The sequence below is a fragment of the Pempheris klunzingeri genome, chromosome 6 (assembly GCF_042242105.1).
Source record: "Pempheris klunzingeri isolate RE-2024b chromosome 6, fPemKlu1.hap1, whole genome shotgun sequence".
In the NCBI taxonomy this organism is placed as follows: domain Eukaryota; kingdom Metazoa; phylum Chordata; class Actinopteri; order Acropomatiformes; family Pempheridae; genus Pempheris; species Pempheris klunzingeri.
This window is the reverse complement of record NC_092017.1, coordinates 20,373,755-20,397,311: the sequence shown is the minus strand read 5'-3', so window position 1 is coordinate 20,397,311 and position 23,557 is coordinate 20,373,755. Positions and strand designations below refer to the sequence as shown.

The 23,557-nt window shown below is 40.7% G+C and overlaps 1 protein-coding gene across 2 annotated transcripts in view; it reads left to right on the top strand.

The window, feature by feature from the left end:
- The window catches only part of dennd1b (DENN/MADD domain containing 1B), a 103,072-nt gene extending 80,065 nt beyond the window's left edge, over positions 1-23,007 (top strand). For both annotated transcript variants that reach the window (XM_070832125.1, XM_070832124.1), the window contains 8 exons: positions 4,446-4,536; positions 5,505-5,545; positions 6,837-6,872; positions 7,350-7,406; positions 8,418-8,507; positions 16,694-16,779; positions 17,179-17,401; positions 18,070-23,007. In XM_070832125.1, the coding sequence (XP_070688226.1) occupies positions 4,446-4,536; positions 5,505-5,545; positions 6,837-6,872; positions 7,350-7,406; positions 8,418-8,507; positions 16,694-16,779; positions 17,179-17,401; positions 18,070-18,900 (1,455 nt within the window). In that variant the 3' untranslated portion in view covers positions 18,901-23,007. The remainder of the gene's footprint in view (positions 1-4,445; positions 4,537-5,504; positions 5,546-6,836; positions 6,873-7,349; positions 7,407-8,417; positions 8,508-16,693; positions 16,780-17,178; positions 17,402-18,069) is intronic.
- The last annotated feature ends 550 nt before the right edge of the window (positions 23,008-23,557 follow it).

The following is a 23,557-nucleotide window of genomic DNA, read 5'->3' as shown; positions in this document are numbered from 1 at the left end:
ATTGTTATACCAACTGTTATTATATTTTAATCCTTTTGTCCTATTATACAGCTACAATCCAATATATTGTCTTCATTGTCAGTATATTCCACAATATTTATCGACCTGTAAGTAGGACTGCTGTCTTATTATTATTATTATTAGCATTTGGCCACATACAATGAGTAATAAACTTTGGCAGCTATGTGTTGTCTTATATTAAAGATAGATTAAAATGCATTGCTGATATTACAACAGGAGCAGGGAGTAACCTTTTACAGTGGCATACTTTTAAAAACTTTTATTTTGTCAGTTTTTTTTGCCTGTTTATTTGCTTTACATTTTCGCCGGCAGAAGTAAACAATTTGTACTTTAATTCCCAAAGGAATTGTTAGTAGAGGGGAACCACAGGGCGTCACACAGTATCTGCCATTTTTAAGCATGGGTAATGTAAACAAAGAGGTTGGGTTACTCACTTATCAAGCAACCAATCATTAGACCAGACTGATGTCAATACAGTATATTTAGTGATATACTGTATATCATTTATTCACTTGCACACAGTGGCTAAAGTGTGGGATTTGTCATTGTCACCTACCTGTCACCAAACCTGAGCCAAATTCAAACCATATTACAGGAACTGGTACACCACAACACACATTACACACATGCTGAAGCACACATGTATAATGTCGAGGTGTTACCTGAGTTTGAGGTGTTACCACTTCAGCAGGAAATTGCTTTTCTACAGGTGATTTTGTTTTCATTTCTTGTGAAGCAGTTCTTTTTGGTTCGTGATCAGCCACAAATAGTTCCAGTTTTATAGGGGGAACAGCATGGAGTTGTTCATGCAAATTTAGCAAAACATTATTAATACTTTGGGAGCTGAATGGCCTAGTGGACAGAGAGACTATTGTGTGCTGTCACATGATATTAAGGCCATCAATAACTTTCAGGACGCCTATTGCAACGTATTATTGTAACAAATTATGTACTATAAGTTGTTTTGGATAAGAACACCCTCTAAATCACTAAAATCTAAACAAAAGTCTCATTATCTTTGTGGCTCATGAAATATAAACGCTAAGCCAACCCTAACATGAATATACACACACACACACTCCGAAAACCTTCTACCACACTTGTGTTTTTAATATTCGGTCCATCCTGTGTCCAGAACAGAACAAGTGGGAGAAGTCTTCCGAAAGAATGCGGGGGAAAGCCTGTTGACATTAACCTGCTTCCTATCAACCATCCTCAGCTCCTACACACTCACATACTCATGAGTGTGCACACACAGACACACACACACACACACACACACTGTCATGTGTGTGTATTGTTCTAGGAGAGACTGATTCAATGAAGTCTCTTCCTCTATTGACATAACTAAGCTACACACAGTTTTATCGAGTCTGTAGGGGGACTTGTACTTTGATGATTTACTGCCAGGAGCCTTTGTAGACAATGTGCGTCCCATCAATCAATAATCATCCGTCATTCTCGGTGTACATGAATGCATTAGCCAAGCCGTTTATTGAAAGAGGGAAAGATTTGTCCTTGCAAAACCAAATTATTTGATTTCAAATCTGTTGCTCCGTCCTCTCTGCTGAATCCACAATACTGTATATCACAGTAGTGACAGTAAGCTGGGAAGACTACGTTTTATCATAACCAGTCAGAATGATGGATAGCTGCCACCTCTATGCCCAAAAGTGTAATTTAAAGTGCTTTAAGATGCACTATTGCTAATGTTAAATTCCATATAGTTCCAACTTCTTTCTTAAAATACTGTATCAGTATTTCTTCAAGGCATAAGGGGTCTCAATACCTTGTTTTACATCTTCTAATGTGTGTCCCTGTTTCATTTTGATAGTTATTAATTGGTTAATAGACGTTAAGTATTAAGAAGCATGCTTTGCTGTGCATATGTTTGATCTCATTGACCTTATTCCTTTTGGCCAAATTAGGATTTCCATGCTACAGTAATTAGCAAAAATGGTGGATAGCTCTAGGCCCAAATCCAACCTTCGAAACTTCAAAACCCCAAGAATCCCATGAGTGACTATGAATGATTTACGGTATATCCCTGAGATATCCAGTTTATGAGCTAAAACTCTACTAATACAACCCCAGTTGCAAACAGAAATGACATTTCCTTTAGGCTCCAACATGTATATCTCTGTAAATGATCCCCCGAAGAGTCCTTATCCCAACTTCTGGTTCAACAATTCGAGAGTTTAAATAAATGTAGACCACTGTGACCGGCTGTGAGTGAGTCATTGTGCTGGTAGCCAGATGGAATAACTCCCCCTTTCTTTTTTCTTTTTTGTACAACATCAGCAGGAAACAAGATGACATGTAGACACAGAGAGATGGAGCAGGATTCACCAAGTGTGGAACTTAGTGTGCCTGGATTTGTTCCGCATGTTTTGGCTTGACTTTATTTACTCAAAAAGAGTAGTTTGGATTGAGTTTGTTAAGCAAAAGTCTAAAGTATTTGAAGTAAAATTATTTTTCACATTATTGGATTAACAAATATTAACAAAATCAGAATGCTTTTTAAAAAATTCACAAAGCCTCTTGATGTTTTCTTCTATTTATTTGTGCTCTCTCTTTCTTTCGAAACAAAGAAAATGAGCCTTTGTGTTCTTGTGTTTCTGTGTGCGCACATTTGCTTGCTCATGAGGAAGTGTTTTTTAAGTGTTGGTTTGCATGTGTGTGAGAGTGTGGTGATCACAGTCTGCCATTGTTGAGTAATGTCTAATTAAGGCCCACAGTGAGGCAGGTAATCTGGCCAGGGTGTGTGGGGGGGAGACGGAAGGGGAGAGCGGGGATAAGTAGAGGCTTTGGCTAGGTGATGATTTGGGTTGATTATGTGCACTAATTGGGCTAGCCAAGTAGCAGAGCAGTGGTTGGAACCTACACTCTCACCTCTCATTAAAATGATCTAATGATCAGTTTCGAGCTCTTCTGACCAGAGGAGCGGGGGGCCGTGTCGCTCGCTAGTTAGCTGGCTGTCCCCGGGGACACGCACCCAAAAAACAACCTACACCATTGTTACACTTTGGACACATTTGCAGAGGTGGGAGTAGAGATTGCTAGAGTTAAGAAATTATCAGACAATATGTTGCTGTTAAGTATTTGTATCAGAAAGACTGGTGTAGCATTTGTTGTTGTTCTTAAAAATACAAAAGAGTGCTTGAAAGGTAGGAGGTGTTGATTGTTAATTAATGCAATCATCAGTCAAAATAAATGTTAGCTTTAAATCCAAATGCTTTATACACACTAATTATTTTGAATGCCACTATTAGTGTTTGTTAGCTTCATTTTCCTCCTACCTTTACACAAATAAACTCCAAAGAGGTTAAAAAGATGGATTTTAGTTTAAGATTGAAGGCAGACACACAAACTAAAAGAAAGTTTTCAGGACTGCAGCAAATTCTGGCCCCACGTCTTGAAAGTGGGAAAAAAAAAGTACTATGTGGCAGCTGCTTGTGTGTGTGTTTTTTTTTTTTTGCACCAGAAACTTGCAAGGATTAGCCCAAGGATTTAGGAAAGTGTTACTTCCATGAGATTTGCTGATATAAGCGATGGGACAGGAAACTAACAGCAACCTGGGGGTCAGTGTGGTTGGATGTAACTAATAGGAAACAGGACGCCGTGTGTGACCGAGTGATCTACATTCACATGAAATTTTCTTCATGTTCAATATTTAAAAAGATGATACGTGGTGTGATTTTTTTTTTTTCCCTTCAATATACAAACAGAAGATACACAGGTAGAAGTTTTTTCCTCTGTCAAAACTACTTTAGAGCTGTAGTACAACAAGTACAAAAGTCAGTCACTTGTAAACTGCTCGGTGGCACCAAAGCTCTTATAACGGGCCAGAATGATAAGAAATATGTGTACAATTATTAGTGACATCATTTTGTTTTATTCGTTTTCCTTCCCCCTCTCAACTCTGTTTTTATGTGGCCATGGCCTGTAAAAACTCACCAGATATTTCTCATGTTTAATAGCTAAAGAATGCTGTAATTTTTTTATTGTGTTGATCACAAATGTTGCGATGTGTGCATGTCGGTGTATGTGTGTGATTGCTTGCACTTGCGTAACGCGAGTTTGTGACAGTGCTCATGAAATGTGTAGCTGTCTTGGCTATTAGGTCCGTGTTTTATGTGACTGAGCTTTATGCGCTCCATGTTACAAAGGGAGGAAATGAAACTTCCTCATGTCTCAGACAGTGTGCAGCATGTAGTCTGCTGCTCTAATCCCTCACCTGCTCCACATTACCAAATCCCTATTACCTGCAGCCCACCTAATCTTGAGATGTAGTTTCTGTCAGGTAGGATTAATAACACCCCTCTGTGGCCTGAGTGTTTGAATCTGTGTTTGTGTGTGTATCTGTCCACCACCACTACCCCCCCACCCCTCTTTAATAAGCATGTTGTAATTTATGGTTGCAGTTCATCGACGGACGGCTGGCCAAATTGAACGCAGGCCGCGGCTTCTCCGATGTGTTTGAAGAGGAGATCACAGAGGGGGGCTTCTGTGGAAGTAAGTAGTGCTGTCTATCAATTAGCCACATTATATTTATTTGCTATATTTCATGCAACAGGCAGTAGATGTTATTTAGTAAGATTTAAAGACAGTGAACAAAACAAGAAAGAAAAGAGTTAGAAACTGAGGAACTAAGGCCCAAATGTTTCTCTTTGAAAACTCTTAAAACTCTTAAATGTACAAAAAGTCTTATAGGTCAAAGATGATTAAAAAGATGGTAAATTGTGTAGAATACTGTAGTGTTCATAAGGCATTTTAAATACTACTGCCTAATGAACTGTGTTAGGGTGATGAAAAATGACTTCTCATGATGAATTAGTTCATTTTTATACTTGACCTGCATCTTTAGTGTCATTTGTTAAAAAAAAAATGTATTAGAACTCATACAAAGGTTAGATTGATGAAAGAATTGGTAACATTTTGGCAGGATTGAACACTATTACATGTGCAGACTGTGCACAAGACATCACAAGTTTGAAACAAATCATATCATTTTGATCGTAAAACTTCAGGTTTGAGTCATATTTGCATGACAAGATAAAAGAAATGCCTTTCAGATGATGCAGCTAAATATATCTTTCATATTATTATCATCACTTCTGATCCTTACCCAAAGCTGCGCTACCATCTGTACAACCCCCCCATAAAACTGTCCTCCATTCTGCCCTCACAGGTCATTTATACCCAGTTACTAATTTTACATTCACCTGTTAATATTTGACAGTGTTTGTTTTCTTCTTTTGTCATATACCTGATAATAAGTAAGGCAAAGACTTACAGTGGGCTACATTTATTTATATATTACCTGCAGTTTCTGGTTAATTTTTTTTTCCTTTTCTACAATTTAAAGTGTGTCATAGTGTAATACACACAGCTACTTTTGCTTTCCAATGTTAATACAATGCTATCGAGTGCAAAATGATTAATTCATATTTCCTGTGGATTTTTGTTGTACATCCCTGCAGGTAATTCAAGGTCTTACCAGCAATGGATGCACACTGTAAAGGTATTCACAGAATGTCCTGCCATACCTAAATGCTTTTATCCGTGGCTTTTTTATGTTTCACTCATTTTATTCCCGAGTTATATTTAATTGAAAGCGTGATTGACACGACTCAGTGTTTGAAGTCCTGAATGAAGGGGCTGCCTGAATGTACAGATCCAGCTCGAGTGCGGTTTGGTGTGTGAAGCGGCGCGTGCAGCAGGACAGTGGAGACAGACAGGGAGGGAGACAGAAGTGATTTGACGTGACAAGACGTCCTCCGACATGACATGTTGATCTGGCAGCAAACACAGGCGTTACTCCGCTGAACCGACCCAAGAACATAGATCTTTCCCTTCTTCATCTCCTGTCTCTTTCCTCTCCTTTTCTTCCCCCATCTATCTCTCTTTATCTACTTCTCTCATTCTCTCTCCCTCTTCTCATCTCTGTCACAGCCCCCCCCCCCCCTGCTCTGTCTCTGTCTCTCTCTCTCGCTCTGTCTTTCTCTCTCACTGAGTATCTCTCCCTCCCTCTCTCCCCACGCCGTCAGCTAAGGCTGAATTAGTTCTCTAGAGTGCTCTTCAAAGGTTTGTTAAAGTTCACATTTCCTGACTGACAGGGATCTATAAGAAGGGCCTTCACCTCGGCCCCTCTCCTCCTCTCCCTCTGCTGACTTCTGAAACGCTGTCTGCCATTTACTCTGTTTAGCCGTTTAGCCGACGCTTTGTGCTTACACTAAAGACCAAACAGAGAAAAAGAGCGAGACACCAAAAGAGAGATGCAGCAAGTCGGAGAGAGAAAAGGAGACAGCCACAGAGAGATATTTGGTACCGTAGTGTCAGTCTGCAGAACTTAAAGTAGAAATCAATCATGCCCAGTCCCTTCTATTGCTTTTAGGCTTGCTTCTAAATAAAAACCTCCTGAAAGCTATGAATCACACAGTTTATCAGGGCTCAGCTATATGATACCTTGCCTGGTGCAAAGTTGCATTACAATTAAAATAAAGCTGCAGAGGGAGTTTTGGTTAGGTTTGAAAATGAGTACTGTGTGACTACTGTGGATGTTGGGGCTGAAATGATTATCACGATAATAAGAAGGATACGTACAATGTGACAAATGTATGCAAAAAAAACATATTTCAACTTGCTCTAAATCATAATATCATCACAATGTAATTGCAATAAAAGAAGATAAAATGATTTCCCACCCCTACCTGTGTGCGTATATGAATATTTAATATGAAAATAATTTGTTTGAATGAGTGAATATGCCCTCAAAAAGTCTGAGTGACTTACCTAATAATTGTCTGTTACAGAGAGGAGGAGCACTCTTCAACACAGCTGTGATAAAGGTATGTTCTTCTGGAAATATGTTCCTCTGGCTTAATATGCAGTCCCACAAGTGTAGCTAAATGCTCTTCAATATGTACATAACTTGAAATATCAAGTCCTGAAAATTACATTTTAATAGACCTCAGATGTCATTTTGCTGGTTGTTTTGTGAAAATAAATCCCTCTGTGTTAAAATGTGTCTGTTTTGGAATTGACAGTGGAAGGAATGGGAGCATTGTTCATGACTAGTGTATTTTTGATGAGCAGCACCACGTCGTTATGGGCTCTGCAATAGGTGGTCAGGGTGCCCTTTCATGTTATCGCCTCCTGTTAGTGTGCGAGGCTCTCTTATCCAGCCTTTTGTCTCCCTGTTTTTGCCACAGGGATCAAAGCATTTCTTGATGTTACATGAAACCAGAACAGAATGTTAATGCAACATGTTGTGATTAGTAATCTATGTGTGCATGCGTGTGCCTGCGTGTTGTTTTTCCTCCTAGGCCAAGAGTCATGCCAAGAGGGGCATCCGGGACATTAAGGGCAGGCTTAAAGCAAGGGTGAGCAGCACAGACCTTCACACCTCTTTGACACACATGCACGCACTCATAGAAGCAGAGTGCACACGCTTGTACACATGATTCTGTTCTGAGGCACACGGATAGACACACGCCCCCCTCATGGAAACAGACAGGATTGCTGCTTTACATGGAGTGTGTGATTCTGACGCAGCGGCCTTTAATGACTGTTGAAGCCTGCTTAGTGCTTTGTTCAGGGCTGTACATTTTTAACCAACGCCCCTCTGGCTATGGCCTGTCATGTCATCCGAGCCCCGGCCCCTCTTTCTCTTTTATTGTCTGCATATTTCATCAGTGAGCCTGTGATTTCCTCAAAGCTAATATAACGAGGTGTATGTTTTCATAAGCCTGATGGATTTGATAAGGCAATAGCAGTTTGATCTGTCAGTGGGAAACTGAGGAGAGAGGGCACTCATAATGAACAAGAGGAGCTCGGCAATGCATTTGCACACACACTGTGGAGGTGTTGAAATCTATTTGATTTTGAAGTTAAACAGATTTAATGTGCGCTCATAAATAAATTCACAAATACACAAATAAATTAATTCAAGTTTCTCTGGATCACTCAAAATCTGCGGTGCATTTATGTTGCCGCCAGCCACAGATGTCAGCACAAGGACGTCAGTGCACAAACATGCTGAGATTAAACTTATCAGACGTGGTTACCTTGAATATAATTGTTGTAACCTCTAATAGAACAAGGCTGATGATATTCTATATACCTGTTATTGTCAAAAAATCTGTTAATCAAGAACAAGTAGCGTTTCTTGAGGACTATTTTACACCGTGGAAAACAGGGTGGTGAATGTTGGACTGACCCAGGTGAATAGCAGTGCCCGTGTGATAAACACTCTAGGTCTATGGCACAGATGAATAACCTATATCAAGCTTTAGATACGTGATACTTGTTATTACGATCAATTAATCATTTGATGGGATTTGTTGCCAGTAAAAAAAAATAGAGGATATCACCAGTAACACCCGTCATTTCAGGAAGAAGAAGAAGAGGGGATGATGGTCTGTGCGGGGTCTCCAACCAGCACCAAGAGTCTGTCTCCAAGGAGACTGCAGAAGATGAGACGGGTATGACACATGCACACATACACACACAGATGCACATCAGTAAATTAGTTAACTACATGAACACTGACTGATTAGACCCGAGCTTGGTTTTGACTTGACCGACACGGATGTAGTCTTCCATTTCTGTGCTCTTCTCTGTCCACGTTTTGGTCTCATTTCTTTTTTTCCTCTCTCCATCCCCACATCTCTCTCTCTCTCTCTCTCTCTCCTTTAATTTCCATCCCTCTCTGTCTGTCTCCCCCCCCCCCTTCACTTTCTCCCTCTTGTAACAGCTCTTGGAAGTACAGTAGTTTGTCAAGGTGCCAAATGTAATGATAAGCATTTTTTTCTCTCAAACACGCTCATGTTGTACATTCAGTGTTTTTCTGTGAACAGCACGGACAGTAGAAGCAACTCATCTGCTGGTCAGCATTTCCTCTGAAGAATTTGCTTGTGCACCATAAGTGGATAGCACGTGTTTTCTTTTCTTTGTTGTGCGCGGAGCTGGCATGCAGTGTGCAAGCGCATGCACGCCCACAAAATACACATTCATCAATAAATGTATCAAGAAAGTAAAAAAATGTTAGAACATTATCAGACAGCATGGTGTAGTGTAAATGAAAATGTGCACATATATTTCTTGGTTGAGAAAGTGTAGTTTCATATAATTAAAATTGCACACTTCTGTACAGTATTAAACACATGCATACAGCCTCAGGGTTACTAGTTATATCTCCCACCTCATATATATATATACATCTGTACTCTCAGCTGGAGCTTTTCCACTTCTTAATGCTGAGTGAAAACCTGCAAGTGGACTTCCAATTCTGTCTAAAGAAACACAAAAAAGCATGCCTGCATTCACACACTGACATTTTTGGTCGCAGTCATGTAAGAGTGTGATTAGGAGAGGTTGTGCTGTCTCTAATTAGCGTTGTGTTTCCTGTGTGTGTGATGAGGCTGGAAAGTCTTAGCGCAGAGGAAGGTGTGACGGCCAGGGAGAGGAGAGGAACGGCAATTAGGGCTTTTCTAAAGGCCTCCTCGGACGCCCTCTCCCCAGCTAGTGCACACACAAAGACGGGCCAGCCCAACACACACAGATTAACAGTTAAAGTGCAATTTATGTGCGCACACACACCGTATTCAGGACGTACACACACTCACACCCCGTCCCCGCCATTGAGGCCCGTTCATTGCCACAGTAACGGGTCCCTGGAGACCACTGGAGGAGGGACACACAGGACACAGGATAGCATGTCCCACAGCACTGGTTTTGTGTACATTTGTCTTTCTATATAGTCTATCATTTTCTTTTTAGCCATACACAGTGCTCTTCCCATTTTTCTCTTTTCACAGTGCCTTTCATAGCATTACTTATAGTTCATAACACAGGTATACTGTTGTATCACCCAGACCGCTACACATTAAAGTCACAAAACCCAGGAGGAGAGAGCAATCTGACAAAAAAAATTTTTTTCCTGTCAACTGAAAATTTAGAAACCAAGAAAGCCTTTATAATGTATGAACTGTCAGTGTGCAGTAACCTCTGAAAGACTGAAACTCTTCAAAACAGACATAAGGAAATTGTACTGGAAATTGTTGATTCAGTGTTTTGATTTTCTTATTATAGGATGAACATATGAGCTTCTTTATACATATATTGAAGCACATTACAGAGAAACTCAAAATGGAAGCTGAAAGAATAATCAATAACTAATTCTTCTGCAAATTATTTTACTTATTATTTTACCTATCTATCTATCTATCTATCTATCTATCTATCTATCTATCTATCTATCTATCTATCTATCTATCTATCTATCTATCTATCTATCTATCTATCTATCTATCTATCTATCTATCTATCTATCTATCTATCTATCTATCTATCTATCCATCCCTTTTTGAGATAATTTCCTATGAAATCTTGATACTGTGTTCTGGCCACCACCGTCTTGACCAGGTGTTCCTTGCACGAGAAATTGCTCTCAGTGGGACTAACCTGGTTAAATAAAGGTTAAATAAAATGGGGAAAAAAAAACCTACCTCTTGTGCCCACACACAGACACCTACAGCAGCACCTTGGCCTACTCCTATTCCTAATCTTTATTTCTTTATTCTTTAAGGTACATCCCACAACCCCTCTGTGGACAAACCAAGGTCCTGTCTTTGTCCATGCAGTCCCCAAATCTTACCATTCTTCCATCCTAAACAATTACTGTCCTAAAATGAAATGAAAAAATCACACTTTTCTTGAATTGTTATTGCACCCCATTTATATCAGTGAGGGTAGACAAATTACAAGAAACACTTCTCAGTAAGACACATTACTGTTCAGCACTGCACCTCAACATCAAGTTGAATCAGCACCTCTCTAATATCGCCATACATTACATACATCAGCAACTGTAGGTATACCTAATAAAGTGGCTACTGAACGTACATTGAATGTAGTGCAACAGTTCTGCTTATTAAACCATAATTTATGCGTAAGTGAAAGGAAACTGTTGCCTCATATTTATTATTTATTTATTTTCCTTCCAAGGACACACAAATTACATTTTTTTGCATTGTATTCTTTGCATTGGTGTAAATACTCCAAACCCTACTCCGTGTGTCGTTTTGCATGTCCATACCTCTGACCAAGTGACCAACAAAGGCTCAATCACCTGCTGTATAAATTCAGAGCCATATTGTCATTGGACACTCCAAAAATGTGATCTGATTAAAGACATTCCACCCGCCTGCATGAAAGAAAAAGCCTGATACATTTTTAGCATTCACCAATTTTTGCAAACCCCTCTATGTCTGTCCTTGAAATTAAATGAATAATCCTGGAGATGCTCCTTTAATTAATCATAGCAAAATAATCAGAGTTCTGAAATTCATATTCTATTTGATCAGCCAACACATATACCAAAGTGAAAGAGCTGCTGTCATTCGTGTACATATTTTCTGCCCGTATCTGGCAATGTGGGTGATTTGTTGTGTTTGGTGAGCTTGTTGATTAAGAATGTAGGAGTAATCCTTTCCTTTGACAAAAACAAGACTGATTTGGACTGCTGACTTCTTGTCTGATACAACAAACAACAACCGTTGTTCCAGCTCCTGTGTGGTTTTGTGTGTGAGTGCCGCTCAAGGTTCTGTTTAAGATTTTGTATATCAGTCGTCCTCATAGGGACCAACGACGGGTCCTGATGGGTGTAAACATAATTTCTGAAGTCTTGGTTAAGGTTGGGGGTAAGGTGTGACTTGAGGTAAGGATAGGGTTAGGCTGTCCACAGTGAATGGAAGTCAAAGCAATGACAAGGACAGCTGGACAAACTTTGTTTGCGTGTAGATTATGTGGTATTGTGGTAAAAGCATCTGAAAATAGAAAGTGTGTCTGTACCTGAGCTCTTCTGTGCGTGAGCGTATGTACTGTATGCGCACAAACATGCACGAATTTAGCAGTTTGCCTCAGGTTGGAGACGACAGAATGACAGCTGTTAAGAGAGCAGAGGAGAGCAGAGGTTGGGAAAGTGTTATGGACAATGACAGCCAGCAGGCTTGTGGCCGGGCTCAGCCCCAGGCTCTGGACTCTTCACCTGGTGAGGCAGGAGAGATGCCAGCCCGGAAAACACCACACAGCTCAGGGCGGAGGGAAACGGGGAACTAACATAGATGTAAAACAGGAACAAAGTCACATGGACACCTCAGTGTGTGCTTATGTGTGTAAGCGCATGCATGGATGGATGGATGTGTGTGTGTGTGTAGGCTCCATCGGTGGGAGACAGCTCATGTGTTCATGGCCAGTGGATACATATGTAGACTGTACACATGACTTGTGAAGTTGTAACGAAATCATAGCCACGTTTGTGTGGTTATGATTTCAGGATGAAGGACTGTCATTTGAATCGGAGTTCAAACATGCTTATATTAGTATGTATTTTTAGTACAATAACACTGATTGCTCATAAAGTGTCACATAGACATTGCGTGCGCAATTCAGGACATGATTGAAAATGCAACATGAACAATATGCAAAAGCAACACTTTCTGGGTAAACTGAAAAGCTAATATTCATGCACATTCATGCATATTCATGCGCTGTAGATTATAGATCATACAGTGTTTGTGTGCGTTATAATTCATAATAATGAATTATTTTGATGTAATTGTAAATGGAAAACAGTTCAAATATGCTCAAAGTAATGTTCATTGTAAGATTAATATACATATTAATATTAAAATTGTGAGATGGATTGGAAGGATGCATCACAATGAACTTTAAGTACAGCGGTTCTGTCCATAGCTGAGTGTGTATTTACATGGTTATTTGTATGTGTTTGTAGTCTCCACATCGCCTAGTTTCTCCCCAACTGGCTTCCTCGCTGAAACCAAAGTGCCATCTCCTGGCACCTACAGAGTACTGCACTGCACCCATTCACAGAAAGACACCTGGTGATTTTACTGGATGAGTTCAGTTTAGACTAACAGAATGAGCATAATGCACATTTTCCGTCTTTTATATGGTTCCTTTTTTAAGCGAAAGGGAACTGGGCTTTCAGCAACAGCCAGTTGGACAGACGAGCAGTGGATCTCGCCTCAAACGCTGTTTTTTTTTTTTTTTTTCCCCTTTCGAGTGAGCAGCTCTTAAACAGGCAGACACAGACTTGGCCGTACTTCTGCAAAGGCTCTGCCTCTCCCCAAGGTTTGTTTGCATTTTACCGGCATCTCTTTACATACACTGCCAAGCTGTGAGATCAGTGCCCACTCAGAAATACCATATGAAATGTATAATGTAAGACTGGCTATTAAAGTCCGCTAGCGTTTGGCCCTGTCACAGAGAGGCATAGCTGTTACGCATAACTGGTCATGCAGGGAAAGAAGGGAAGAGGAGGGGAAAGTTTGTTTCTCCAAATGCAGCTAATAAAATGGATGGTGATGACTATTTTCCTCTCATAACCGCAGAAATGAAATGTAATTTGTTTTATCAAATCTGAAGACGTTAGACGATTTTTGAGGCCCCTTAGATATATTTCATACCTTTGCTTATTGCATTAGGAATCCCAGGGTATAAAGGGTTAGAGGAGGATAAGTTAGTCATGTTTACAATTCTGATCTCATTTGTTCACCACTGTAAAGGCTCGTAAGCTACACTGAAGAGTGTTTCTTTTTATGTCTGAATCCTAAACTGGAGGTAACCAGGATTCTTTTACTTCGTCAGCCAGGTACTCAGAAACTCAGATCAAAGTAAAAAAATAAAAAAATAAAAATAAATAACATAAAAATAATTAAGAAATGTTTCCCTCAGAGTTTTGTGTGTTTTACTGTACAAGAGAAGCTCAGATCTCAAATCTAACTCTTGATTTAAGGAACACAAGAAAATTCACTCCCTCTTTAAAAATACTGGATTGAGCTACAGTTTTACTGAAGCAAACTGACCAGTTTTATTATTTTCATGACTCCTGCTCCTCTGCTGTATCTCCTCCTGACTCGTTCGCTCCCTGCGATCTGTACAGTCTCACTTGTGGCGACGTGGTGGAAAGGAAGGGAAGCCAGAGCCAGACAGACAGAAACTGTGACATCTGTCACTGACAGCAGAGTGATGGAGGGAGAAAATGAGAGACAGGGAGGCATGGAGGGAGAATCACTTTTCATTTTCACCTTTCAGCTTCCCATTAGCCTACAGCGAGAAGCTAATGAATGCGCAGTATGATAATCTGTTGTTCTGCTATTTCATGCTTTCTGCTGTCCTGTCAGGCCTGGGGAGGTATGGGATGGTGGCAGAGCTGTCACAGCTTTAACACGAGACTTGTTTGCATCGGTTGAGAATATCTCATTGTGAATGTCTACATTTGAACAGCCTCTATATTTTTGTTGTTTTTTTTTTTTTACACTGACACACAGCACATCTAATTTTAGATTTCAAATTTAGCTGCTGTTTGCAGTTTTGACAGTTTTTGAGAAGCAGTAATATGATGTTCAAGTATCTGACAAAAGCATACATTGTATCTCACATTACCGGTGAAATGGATGCAAGATGTTGGTGTGATAAAGCCGCTCCTGTGCCAAATTTGGCTCTCCTATCGTAAAAGGCTCGGTTGTTGTAAATAGTTTAATCTTAACTGCTGCACTAAAGGGTCAAAGTGAAGAGAGGGAATGACAAATTGATAAAGCCGTGAAGTGAGGTACCATCCATTTACTGCTCCCTATGGAACTTCCTTTTCGTAGACGGCATCAGAGCTGTAACAGAGATCAGAGGGCCAGGCTTCATGACCTGTGTCTGGTTGTGTTTGGGTTCACCTTGCTTTAATAAACACCTAGACGCAGAGAGGGGCCCCGCTCCCTTAAACGCAGCTCTCTTGCACAAACGCGCAGCCTAAATAACTGCACGCACCGTGAACATGCAGCACATGTGCTTGCAGTGTTTGTGTGTAACCATTTCCGTCCCAACCCCGCCCTCGCTCAAGTGTCTCACAGGTGCATCTCCGCTCTGCCGGCCTGCTTTGGCTGGCTGGCATGTCGGCCTGGCCCCAGATTTACTGCCCTGACACAGGAATCCATTAAAGGCTGTTTAGGGATCCCAGGCCTGAACCCCTCTGAAATCTCTTTCATTATAGCTCCAAGCTACCATAGACGGGGAGCGGCCTGGCCAATCAGCAGTGCCACCACATGTGTTCGTGTTTAGCCCGATGGCTGAGAGGCTTAAGTGGCTACTGCACACATCTCCTCCGCTGACTTTTATGGAGAAAATGGCACTTTAACTCTTTGTGTTTTTTTTGTAATAGGGTGCGTATGTGACTGAGTGTGTGTATATGTGAGTGTGTATGTCTTCCATGGCCGAACACAGACCCTAAATGAGGCCAGGCCAGCCACACGTTACATTCCGCCTGTCTGGCTGGCACTGCGTCGGCTAATCAAGACCGGCTTGGTTCACGGTTCCAATACTGACCCCCCCCCCTTCATTCCCATCATTCTTTGGGGCTTTGAGGAATCTTTCCTCACCTCTCAATATTTCCTTCCTTCCCTTTTTCATTCATTCCCTTCCTCCTTCATTCTTTTGGTCTGTTTTACCGTTTTTTTTGGTTTCATCATGGATGTTCCTCGCTTCCCTTTTTGTGTCTCTGATTTTCCCTCTACCACAACCACAACACAAGCACGCAAACAATACAGTTTTTACTTCTTCAACGCACCCCCTATGCTCCGCTCACTTTTAGGGTTGTAAAGAACCTTTTTCTCAGTGTGCCGCTTTGATAATGTGGCTAACGTGAGTTTACAGAGGAAAAACGCTGAGAAATCAGAGGTGGAGATAAGCCAGTGTAGAAACGGAGAAAAAACATTGCAGTGCCCCCTAATGCTAACACACATTGACTGTTAACAGTACTAGCATGGTAATTGTACCCCATGAGTGCTTGTGTGTGTGTGTGTGTGTGTGTGTGTATACATGAAACACACAGACACCGAAGGACAATTTAAGATATTATGAGAAAATAGATACAGGAGTTGTCAAACGATATGTAAGAAGGGACTGAGTGTAAATTGGAAAGTGAGAGATAGCGTTAACATAAGCGAACATGCACATGCAGCGAGAGAGGAACATATGCGTTGTAGTGGAAGGCATGTTAATAAGTGGCCTGGGGCAGATTTGTGCTCCCATGGGGAGAGTCCTGCCCTGCTCTGTGAAGCTTCTGTCTCTTCTTTAACCCGCCCATTAAATATGGTACACAGGTGGCTTATTAAACCCACTTTGTCAGACAACTACAGTACACATGGATCATTCAACACTCTGCAGTGACAAATACAATCACGAGCACTGGTGTCGTAAGGCAGATGATTAATGTAGTTACCCATATCTTACCTCACTGTGCATAAGAGCAGAGAATTTGCACCATAATGCTGAGTTTGATAAAATACTGCAGGGTATCTTAAAGATTTTTATCCCCGGACCCAAATTTGACAAATTTAGTCTCAGCCCTGAGGTTCCAGGCTCATTAAAACAAGCTGGTACCCCTGTCTTATGGGGACCCACCAGACACAGACCTGCATCTTCTCTCTATTGAGTTCCAATCTGCTGCACCTCAGCAGAACTCTATATTCTGTCTAGATTACATGTTTCAGGAGAGACCCCCCCCCACCCCCCCCCATGGGTCCACTTTTATTGTTTTATCATGCTATTCTTTGTGTATAAAAGCTTTAATTTGCTGTGTTGTTCACATTAACAGCATAACTTCAACAAGTCTCCCATGAGCATGGGCCCCCGAGATCTTGGCTACGGGCTCGATGATGATGAGCTGGACAGGGCGAGCAAGTGAGTTGTACCTCTTGTTTTTATGACCTGTTGCCTCACACCATTTTGTCACTGATGCCATTGTGATGTTGGCATGTATGTTGAGATTTGAGAACTTTTTCTGGGTGACTGAACCACTTTATTAAGTTGATAGTTAGGAGAAACTTGCCTTTCTAAGCTCATTCAGTCTTTTTTTTTTTTTAAACTCATGATAATACTGCCCCCAAGTGGACACATTTAGTAACCGCGTTAGTTGACAGAAATGTCACCCATGAATTATTTTCAAATGAATTGATTATGAAAGTATAATTGTTGAGTTGTTCTCAGTGATATTACCAATAATAAACAATATACATACCATGTATATATCCTGTGAAACAATACATGAACAAGTGTTCATCTCTGCCTGTCTCTTCCCAGGATCTCCTCAGAGGACAGCGGGGATGTTCCCTCATACACCGAGGACAGCGATGATTCCTACTCTCTAGAGCTCGACATCGACTCCTCCCGGTCAGGCCAGATGAACCTGCTGGAGGAAATCCTGGACTCTCTGAACACCACAACAGTGGAGCAAGGCAAGCTCAGCGCTGCCAAGAGCCTGGACTTCTTCAGGTCCATGGAAGAATTGGACTACAAGTCTCCGGTACGCAAGAGAGACTGGATCATGAGAAGGCCTGTCATCATGGTCAGGTTCAGGAGAAAAGAGGGCAGAGATGTGCAGCATAAAAGGGTTCATGTGAATAAGTAAGATATGTTGATGCACTGAGGACAGATGTGTCTCACCTGTATCTTATTTAAAAATGTCAGAAGAGAAGACAAATTTGGATCCTTTCAAATTGCTTAATCTTTACACGTCTTTTGTGCACAGCATCTCTACTGGTTTCCCTATTAACTCTTTTACTGCCAGGACCAAAGTTGCGCTCTTTTATTACAGGCTTTGCCTCTTAAAATCATGTCATATTAACTTCTAATATAGGTGTATTGCACGTTTTCTTTTTCAGTATGACTAAGTGAATTTGAAAAGTTAAGGAGTACTTGAAGCGAATTATGGCCCTAAAGATTTATAATGGAGTATTTACATGTTGATGTCTTTAGATGCCAGAATAGGGACAGAACATCACTCCAGTTCATCAGTTAAATCTGTGAGGTTTCAGCAGACAGAACTTAAAGGCTTCGAACAGCCTCACAACCAGTGTATAACACAGAAAATTGATAAAGTGTCTAACAAACTTGAATTAACTGTAGTGAATAACTTCAGTTTCTTAATATTTCTGTTTGTTTAATGATATTTTGTTATTTCTTCTGCTCCAGAGCAAGCCCACACCTTCCAGTGAATCTAAGCCCGCAGATGAGAGGGGCTGTGATGGAGGCAGCGATCAGGGTGGCTGGAACATGGGCCAGGATGACAGCGCGGTCCACGGTAAACACCTTCCCCCATCCCCACGCCGACAGCCCAACAAAAGTAGCCTGAAGGTGTCAAAGAAGCCGCCGACAGCCCCTGCAGAGCTCGTCATTGACATCTCCAAGTCACATGCTCATCAACCCCACTCTGACCCTCACCCTCTACCTCCAGGACGGCAACCAGGAGACCGCTACTCCGACTCGCCCTCAGTGTACCATAGAGTTACATCTCCACTGCCATCTCCCACTCTCTCCCACACCTACAGTTATCCAGCTCACCCAAACTATTCTCCTGTACCAGCGGGTCGGTCTCGGACCATCTCAGACCCCCAAGCCAGCACAGATCCTCCTCAGGCCCAGAACCAGACTGCCTCCACCAGCATCCTGAGGAGGAAGGTGCTGTCCAAGGAGACAGTGAGGCACTACCAGGAAAAGGCCCTCCAGAGGCAGAGCAGCAAGGGCAAACAGGAGGGTCTGGGCAGCCCGTCGAGGAGCAGCCACTCAGCTATGCAGGTCCCGTGGGAGAAAGAGGTGTCCAAGGAGGGGCTGCTGGGGCTCGGCCTGTGTCTGGGTCAGGGTAAAGGCTCGGGGGCGGCCGTGGTGCAGGATCAAGGCCTCCTCGAGGAGATTGAGTCCATGTGTTGTCTCGGCCCAGTCCTCCACACCAGCCTGCAGCTCTCACAGGTTCACTGCAATAACAGTCACCACCCGGTGCAGGGAAAAGCCACAGACGAGTCGTAGGGACGTCAAAGACTCAGTGTCTGCAATACGCCATAGGTTCTACTGAAATCTAGTCACTGTAATTCTTCTGTTACAATTAGCCACAGCCTCAGACAACAGGACCAGTTCTGACCTTTTTTTATCTCAACACTCCGCTATCAGGAAAAATTATGATATAGATTTGATGTCATGCAGGCAGACACAAGCAGAAAGTCACAGCCTTCTAGAGCAGGAAACTGGAAGAGAAGTTCCTTTAAAACAAGTGAAACTTTAGTAAGAATGTTTCCAATCATTCTTAAAACAAGTGAATTAACTTGTGAGCTTAAAAAGTGGGACCTAAAAAGCACGAACTGAGGCCGTACCGTCGACATGGTTTTGTGTTTGTGGAGCGCTCCAAGATTTTTCACTTGTTTTAAGTAAAATGCATCTTAGCTCAGTTTCGAACAAAAAAAACCAACTGATTAGACGTCGATTCACGCAGTGCGTCCACTGCTCATCATAGTAGTTCCATCTGTAATCATCTAAATTCATGGACAACACGTGTTGTTTTCTTCATCTGGTAACATAGACGTTTTTGAATACTGGGAAAAAAAAAAGACCCGTGAAATGAATTTTGGATAAAATATTAGTTGCTAACCAGTAATGGAAGAATTTTTCATTTTCACTCAATACTTTGTGAGGATTAAGAAGGGATGCTATCTCGTCAACACACCATTATGTTCAATCTTTTACTCACAGTGTTCCAAACATTTCACACGATCAAATTAAATTTGCACTTGTAGATAAACGAATTGAGCAAAAAACAAAACAAAGTGAGACAGGATTTTCCAGACGCAAAGTCCACTCGGACCTTTGAAAGTGATTATACACTGTGTATTATAAATGTTTTTTATCACTATGCCTTAAATGGACATGTGATTTGTTTTTAACACTCTGGTGTCTTAATCTATAGATACCACGACAGGTACTTTGTAATCAGAATCTCTGATACTCTGATCTTTAATGCAACAGCAAATAGTCCTTAAACAGCACTGTATTTCTCTGGATTAATAGTTAATATATATGATGTGCTTTAAGCTGCTGTTTTAAATTGCATTCCAGACAACGAGATGTGCATGTAGAAACCTGTCTCTGTCTCTCCCGTCTTCCTGTGTTCCTCTGCACGCTTCTGTCACCTTGAAGAGAAGCAAATGCTGTCACAAGTTAAGGCGAAAGAACTTAAAATGCCAGCGTCCATGCTCCGTGTCCATTTCTTTCTCTTTTTCTACCATCAGCACGCTTCCCCTCGTGTTTGTCTCTCCTGCTTTTCTGCCTTTTTAGTCCTCTCAGCACATCTAACTTTCACTCTCAACCTTAAAAGCGGTGGCCAGTCGCTGCAGAGCCGGCATTTTTTTTTTTTTTTGGAGTGGATGTGAAAAAGGTGAACTTTAATAGATGAGACTGGCGATATTGTCAACAAATCCCATGAAACAATGCGATACTCCGTCTCCCGATGCTTTCAGACTTCCCATCTCGAAGCCCATTTGTTCCTACTGAAAACTTAAAAAATAGGTCACAATGTTTCAGTTACAAAAAAAGGAACTGTCATTTTTAGCAGATGTTACTGAAACAGGAATAAGTAGTGCATTTGTTGGGGACCATTTTCAGCTGCAGATTACCTCTTAGTACTTTACATTCATTTTTGGTTTTGGTCCTTTCGTAGTATTTGTTCTTATTACGAGAAATCTACAATATCACCAGACCTATCATGTAACTTTGTGTCCGTCTCTTTGCTCACAGGAGGAAATGCAATCTCTGTCCGTCTAGGTTAGAGTCACACACTGTAATGTGAAGCAGTGGTTGATGATTGTACTGTAATGAAGCAATACAGTTCTCCTCAGAGAGTACTACATGGATGTAATGTGCACAGAGTCAGAAGTATTTCTATAACAGACTCTCCTGTGGAGAGAAACGCCTGCGTCCAGAGATTGTGGGATCATTCTGTTCACAAACCCAGAGAAACGAAGAAAGCTTTTTTTCATGTGCTTGTGTTGGGATTATTACATTTATGGTTCGTTGTTCTTATGATTTACGCCAGACGCCAGTCAGTGTGGCAGTTTAATAGCAGCTATTTCTCCGCTTTTTGAGTGCTGCTCTGCGTTAACGATTTGCTCATAAAGTCTTTGGCATGCTTCTAAAAGCCCAGGAATCAGTCCTAGTAATTCCAAAAAGGAGGAAAAAAAAAAACCAGACCCCAGAGCGACCTCTGCACTGGCCTTACCCATTGTAAACACTTTAAGAATCTCATTTACTATGCAAATATTTAAGATTATCAAAAAGGTCAGCTTTTCTTTAACTGTAATTACATTATAATGCACAGTCTACTTGAAAAATAACTACAATCAAACTAGTTTCTAGTGGCAGTAAGCCTCGCGAGTCCCTAAATAAATGAATGAATAAATATTAAAGTGTGTGTGAGCTGCGGTGTGTCTATGGGTGTTAATGGCAGAAAAGTGTGTGTATGGTGTGCCTTATAAAATAAGAGTACCACCCAGTATAATCAGAACAAGGTACAGTATTATAGAAAGGAAATGTATGCAATGTTTTCAGACCACCTTAAATCACATTTAGGAATAAACAGACTAAGAAAACTGCTCAAGTTTTTAGAAAGTGACCCGACGAGAACTTGGGCTCGAGCATTGTTTTTATAGCTGTTGTGTTTCTGAGCTTCAGCTTCAGTCCAGCTGGAGCTACTCCGTGTTTTTCTTTGCTGCGGTGGTCGGTGGGAATCCTCCTGCCTGTATTTAAGAGAAGTTCTCTGATTTTCTTTGGCTCATTTGATTTTTTTGTAAATTAGGTACGTTCTTTGATCGTACTAATAGCTGATTATTTGTATAGTTTGTGCTCTCTTTTTTTTTTCTTCCTTTTTTGTTTTCTCTCTTTTTCTTTTATAAATTCCTTGAACACTCATTCTGAGCTTTCCGTATTTAAAAATGTTTCTCAGAGGCGTTTCTCTAGTTCATTTCATATTGATGAAAAAATTATTTTCAACTGAATAGATGTGTATTTTTGCTGGCTTGAGTTTATTTTACATGGATAATATATGATCGGTGTTGTACGTCGTAGAAAAATGATACCTAATATTTGAATGTTTTAGATTTTATTTTTTGAAGAGAAAAATTAGAGAGTGAATATTAACAAATGTCCCATGTAGCCATTCATGTTCAGAGGCATTTGACACCTTCTAATCAAAATAAGCCGAGACTGACGCTTGCTTGTACGTGGAACAATGCTTACTGTTGTATCTGCGTGTATGTACCTGTATGTATTGAATGGTATGATTTTCACATATGTGGTTTATTGGTATTCATTATTATTTCATCATTATTAGTATTCATCATTATTTCAGTATTTAGCACTTCTATTAAATCAAGAATTAAGGTAGAAATAACATTGGGTCTCGTAAAATACACTCATTCTGCCTGCATTGGGTGTTGTAGAGTTAAATGTTCTCTGCCTCGATTTTTATGTTGACGAAAACATTTCTGCTTTGGTTACCAGCTACTGTAAATTTAGCCGTAGAGGTTTGTGGGAAGAAATAGACGATAAGAAAAGCTTTAGTAACTCCGGTACTGTTTACACTAATGTACAACAATGAAGAAATGATTGTCAGGGGATTTGCATTTCAATGTCTGCAGGCGTGTGATAACTAAGGATACCTGATGCTCAGCTAACAATAGAGTGTAAAGGAACCAGTAAATGTACAGTAAGTATAACTGTCCGGAAAATAAAGGAGTGAGAGGGGGTTGAGAAAATATGTAGCAGATATCCGTGAGGTACTATGGAGTGAAAACAAAGGCTCAACTTTACAAAGATGTTAACGTCACTTCCCCTTATCCACACAGTGTAGTGACCGCCTCGGACAAGTTAGAGTCAGCAACTTCTTTCAGTCTGTTTTGGGTATTGTAGTGACGATTAACTCTTCAATTTTTGATTTACTGATTTTCAGATTCATTGCACACTTGCATGTTCTCATTGCAGAGAAAACAACTGTCTTAAACAACTAAGGTCAATCTTATGTGCTATTCATGAGTAACTTGGTACAACTGCACACAATGTATGCACTGTGAACTGAAAATAAATTATACTGTTTCATGCGTATACATCTTCGGTCTCATTTTTATTAACAAAAGTCTATATTAGCATGGATAGAACCCCTAGATTTCAAAAACACAGTAGCCATTATTTCCATTACCATTATTCTTTTAAACCGATTTTAAATATTCTGTTGACAAAAAAAAAAAAAATTCATTTTAATTAAAGAAAATGTTCTATACGCAGTCGGCAACAATTAAAGGTAGAAACAAACTTCACGATTTAAAAAATAATAAAATCATCAGTAGAATATTTACACAGCAGTCTAGACAGTTTGTATTTCTAACAACATGCAATGAGCCAATAGCAGAAGAAACTAAGACACTATTCTTTATTGCAACTTAAACCTGGCCTTGCAGTACATTATTCTGCCAGTAAAGAGCAACAGTATGAAAAGTACAGTGGGAAAGTTCACAATCAATCAATTCTGGCAGCAACACTCGGCGTATAGACAACACGCAGAGTTAGAAAGGCATTTTCCTGTAATAAACACATGGATGGAAGTTTCATTCATTTGAATGCCAAGCTTGGAGATGGGCTATAT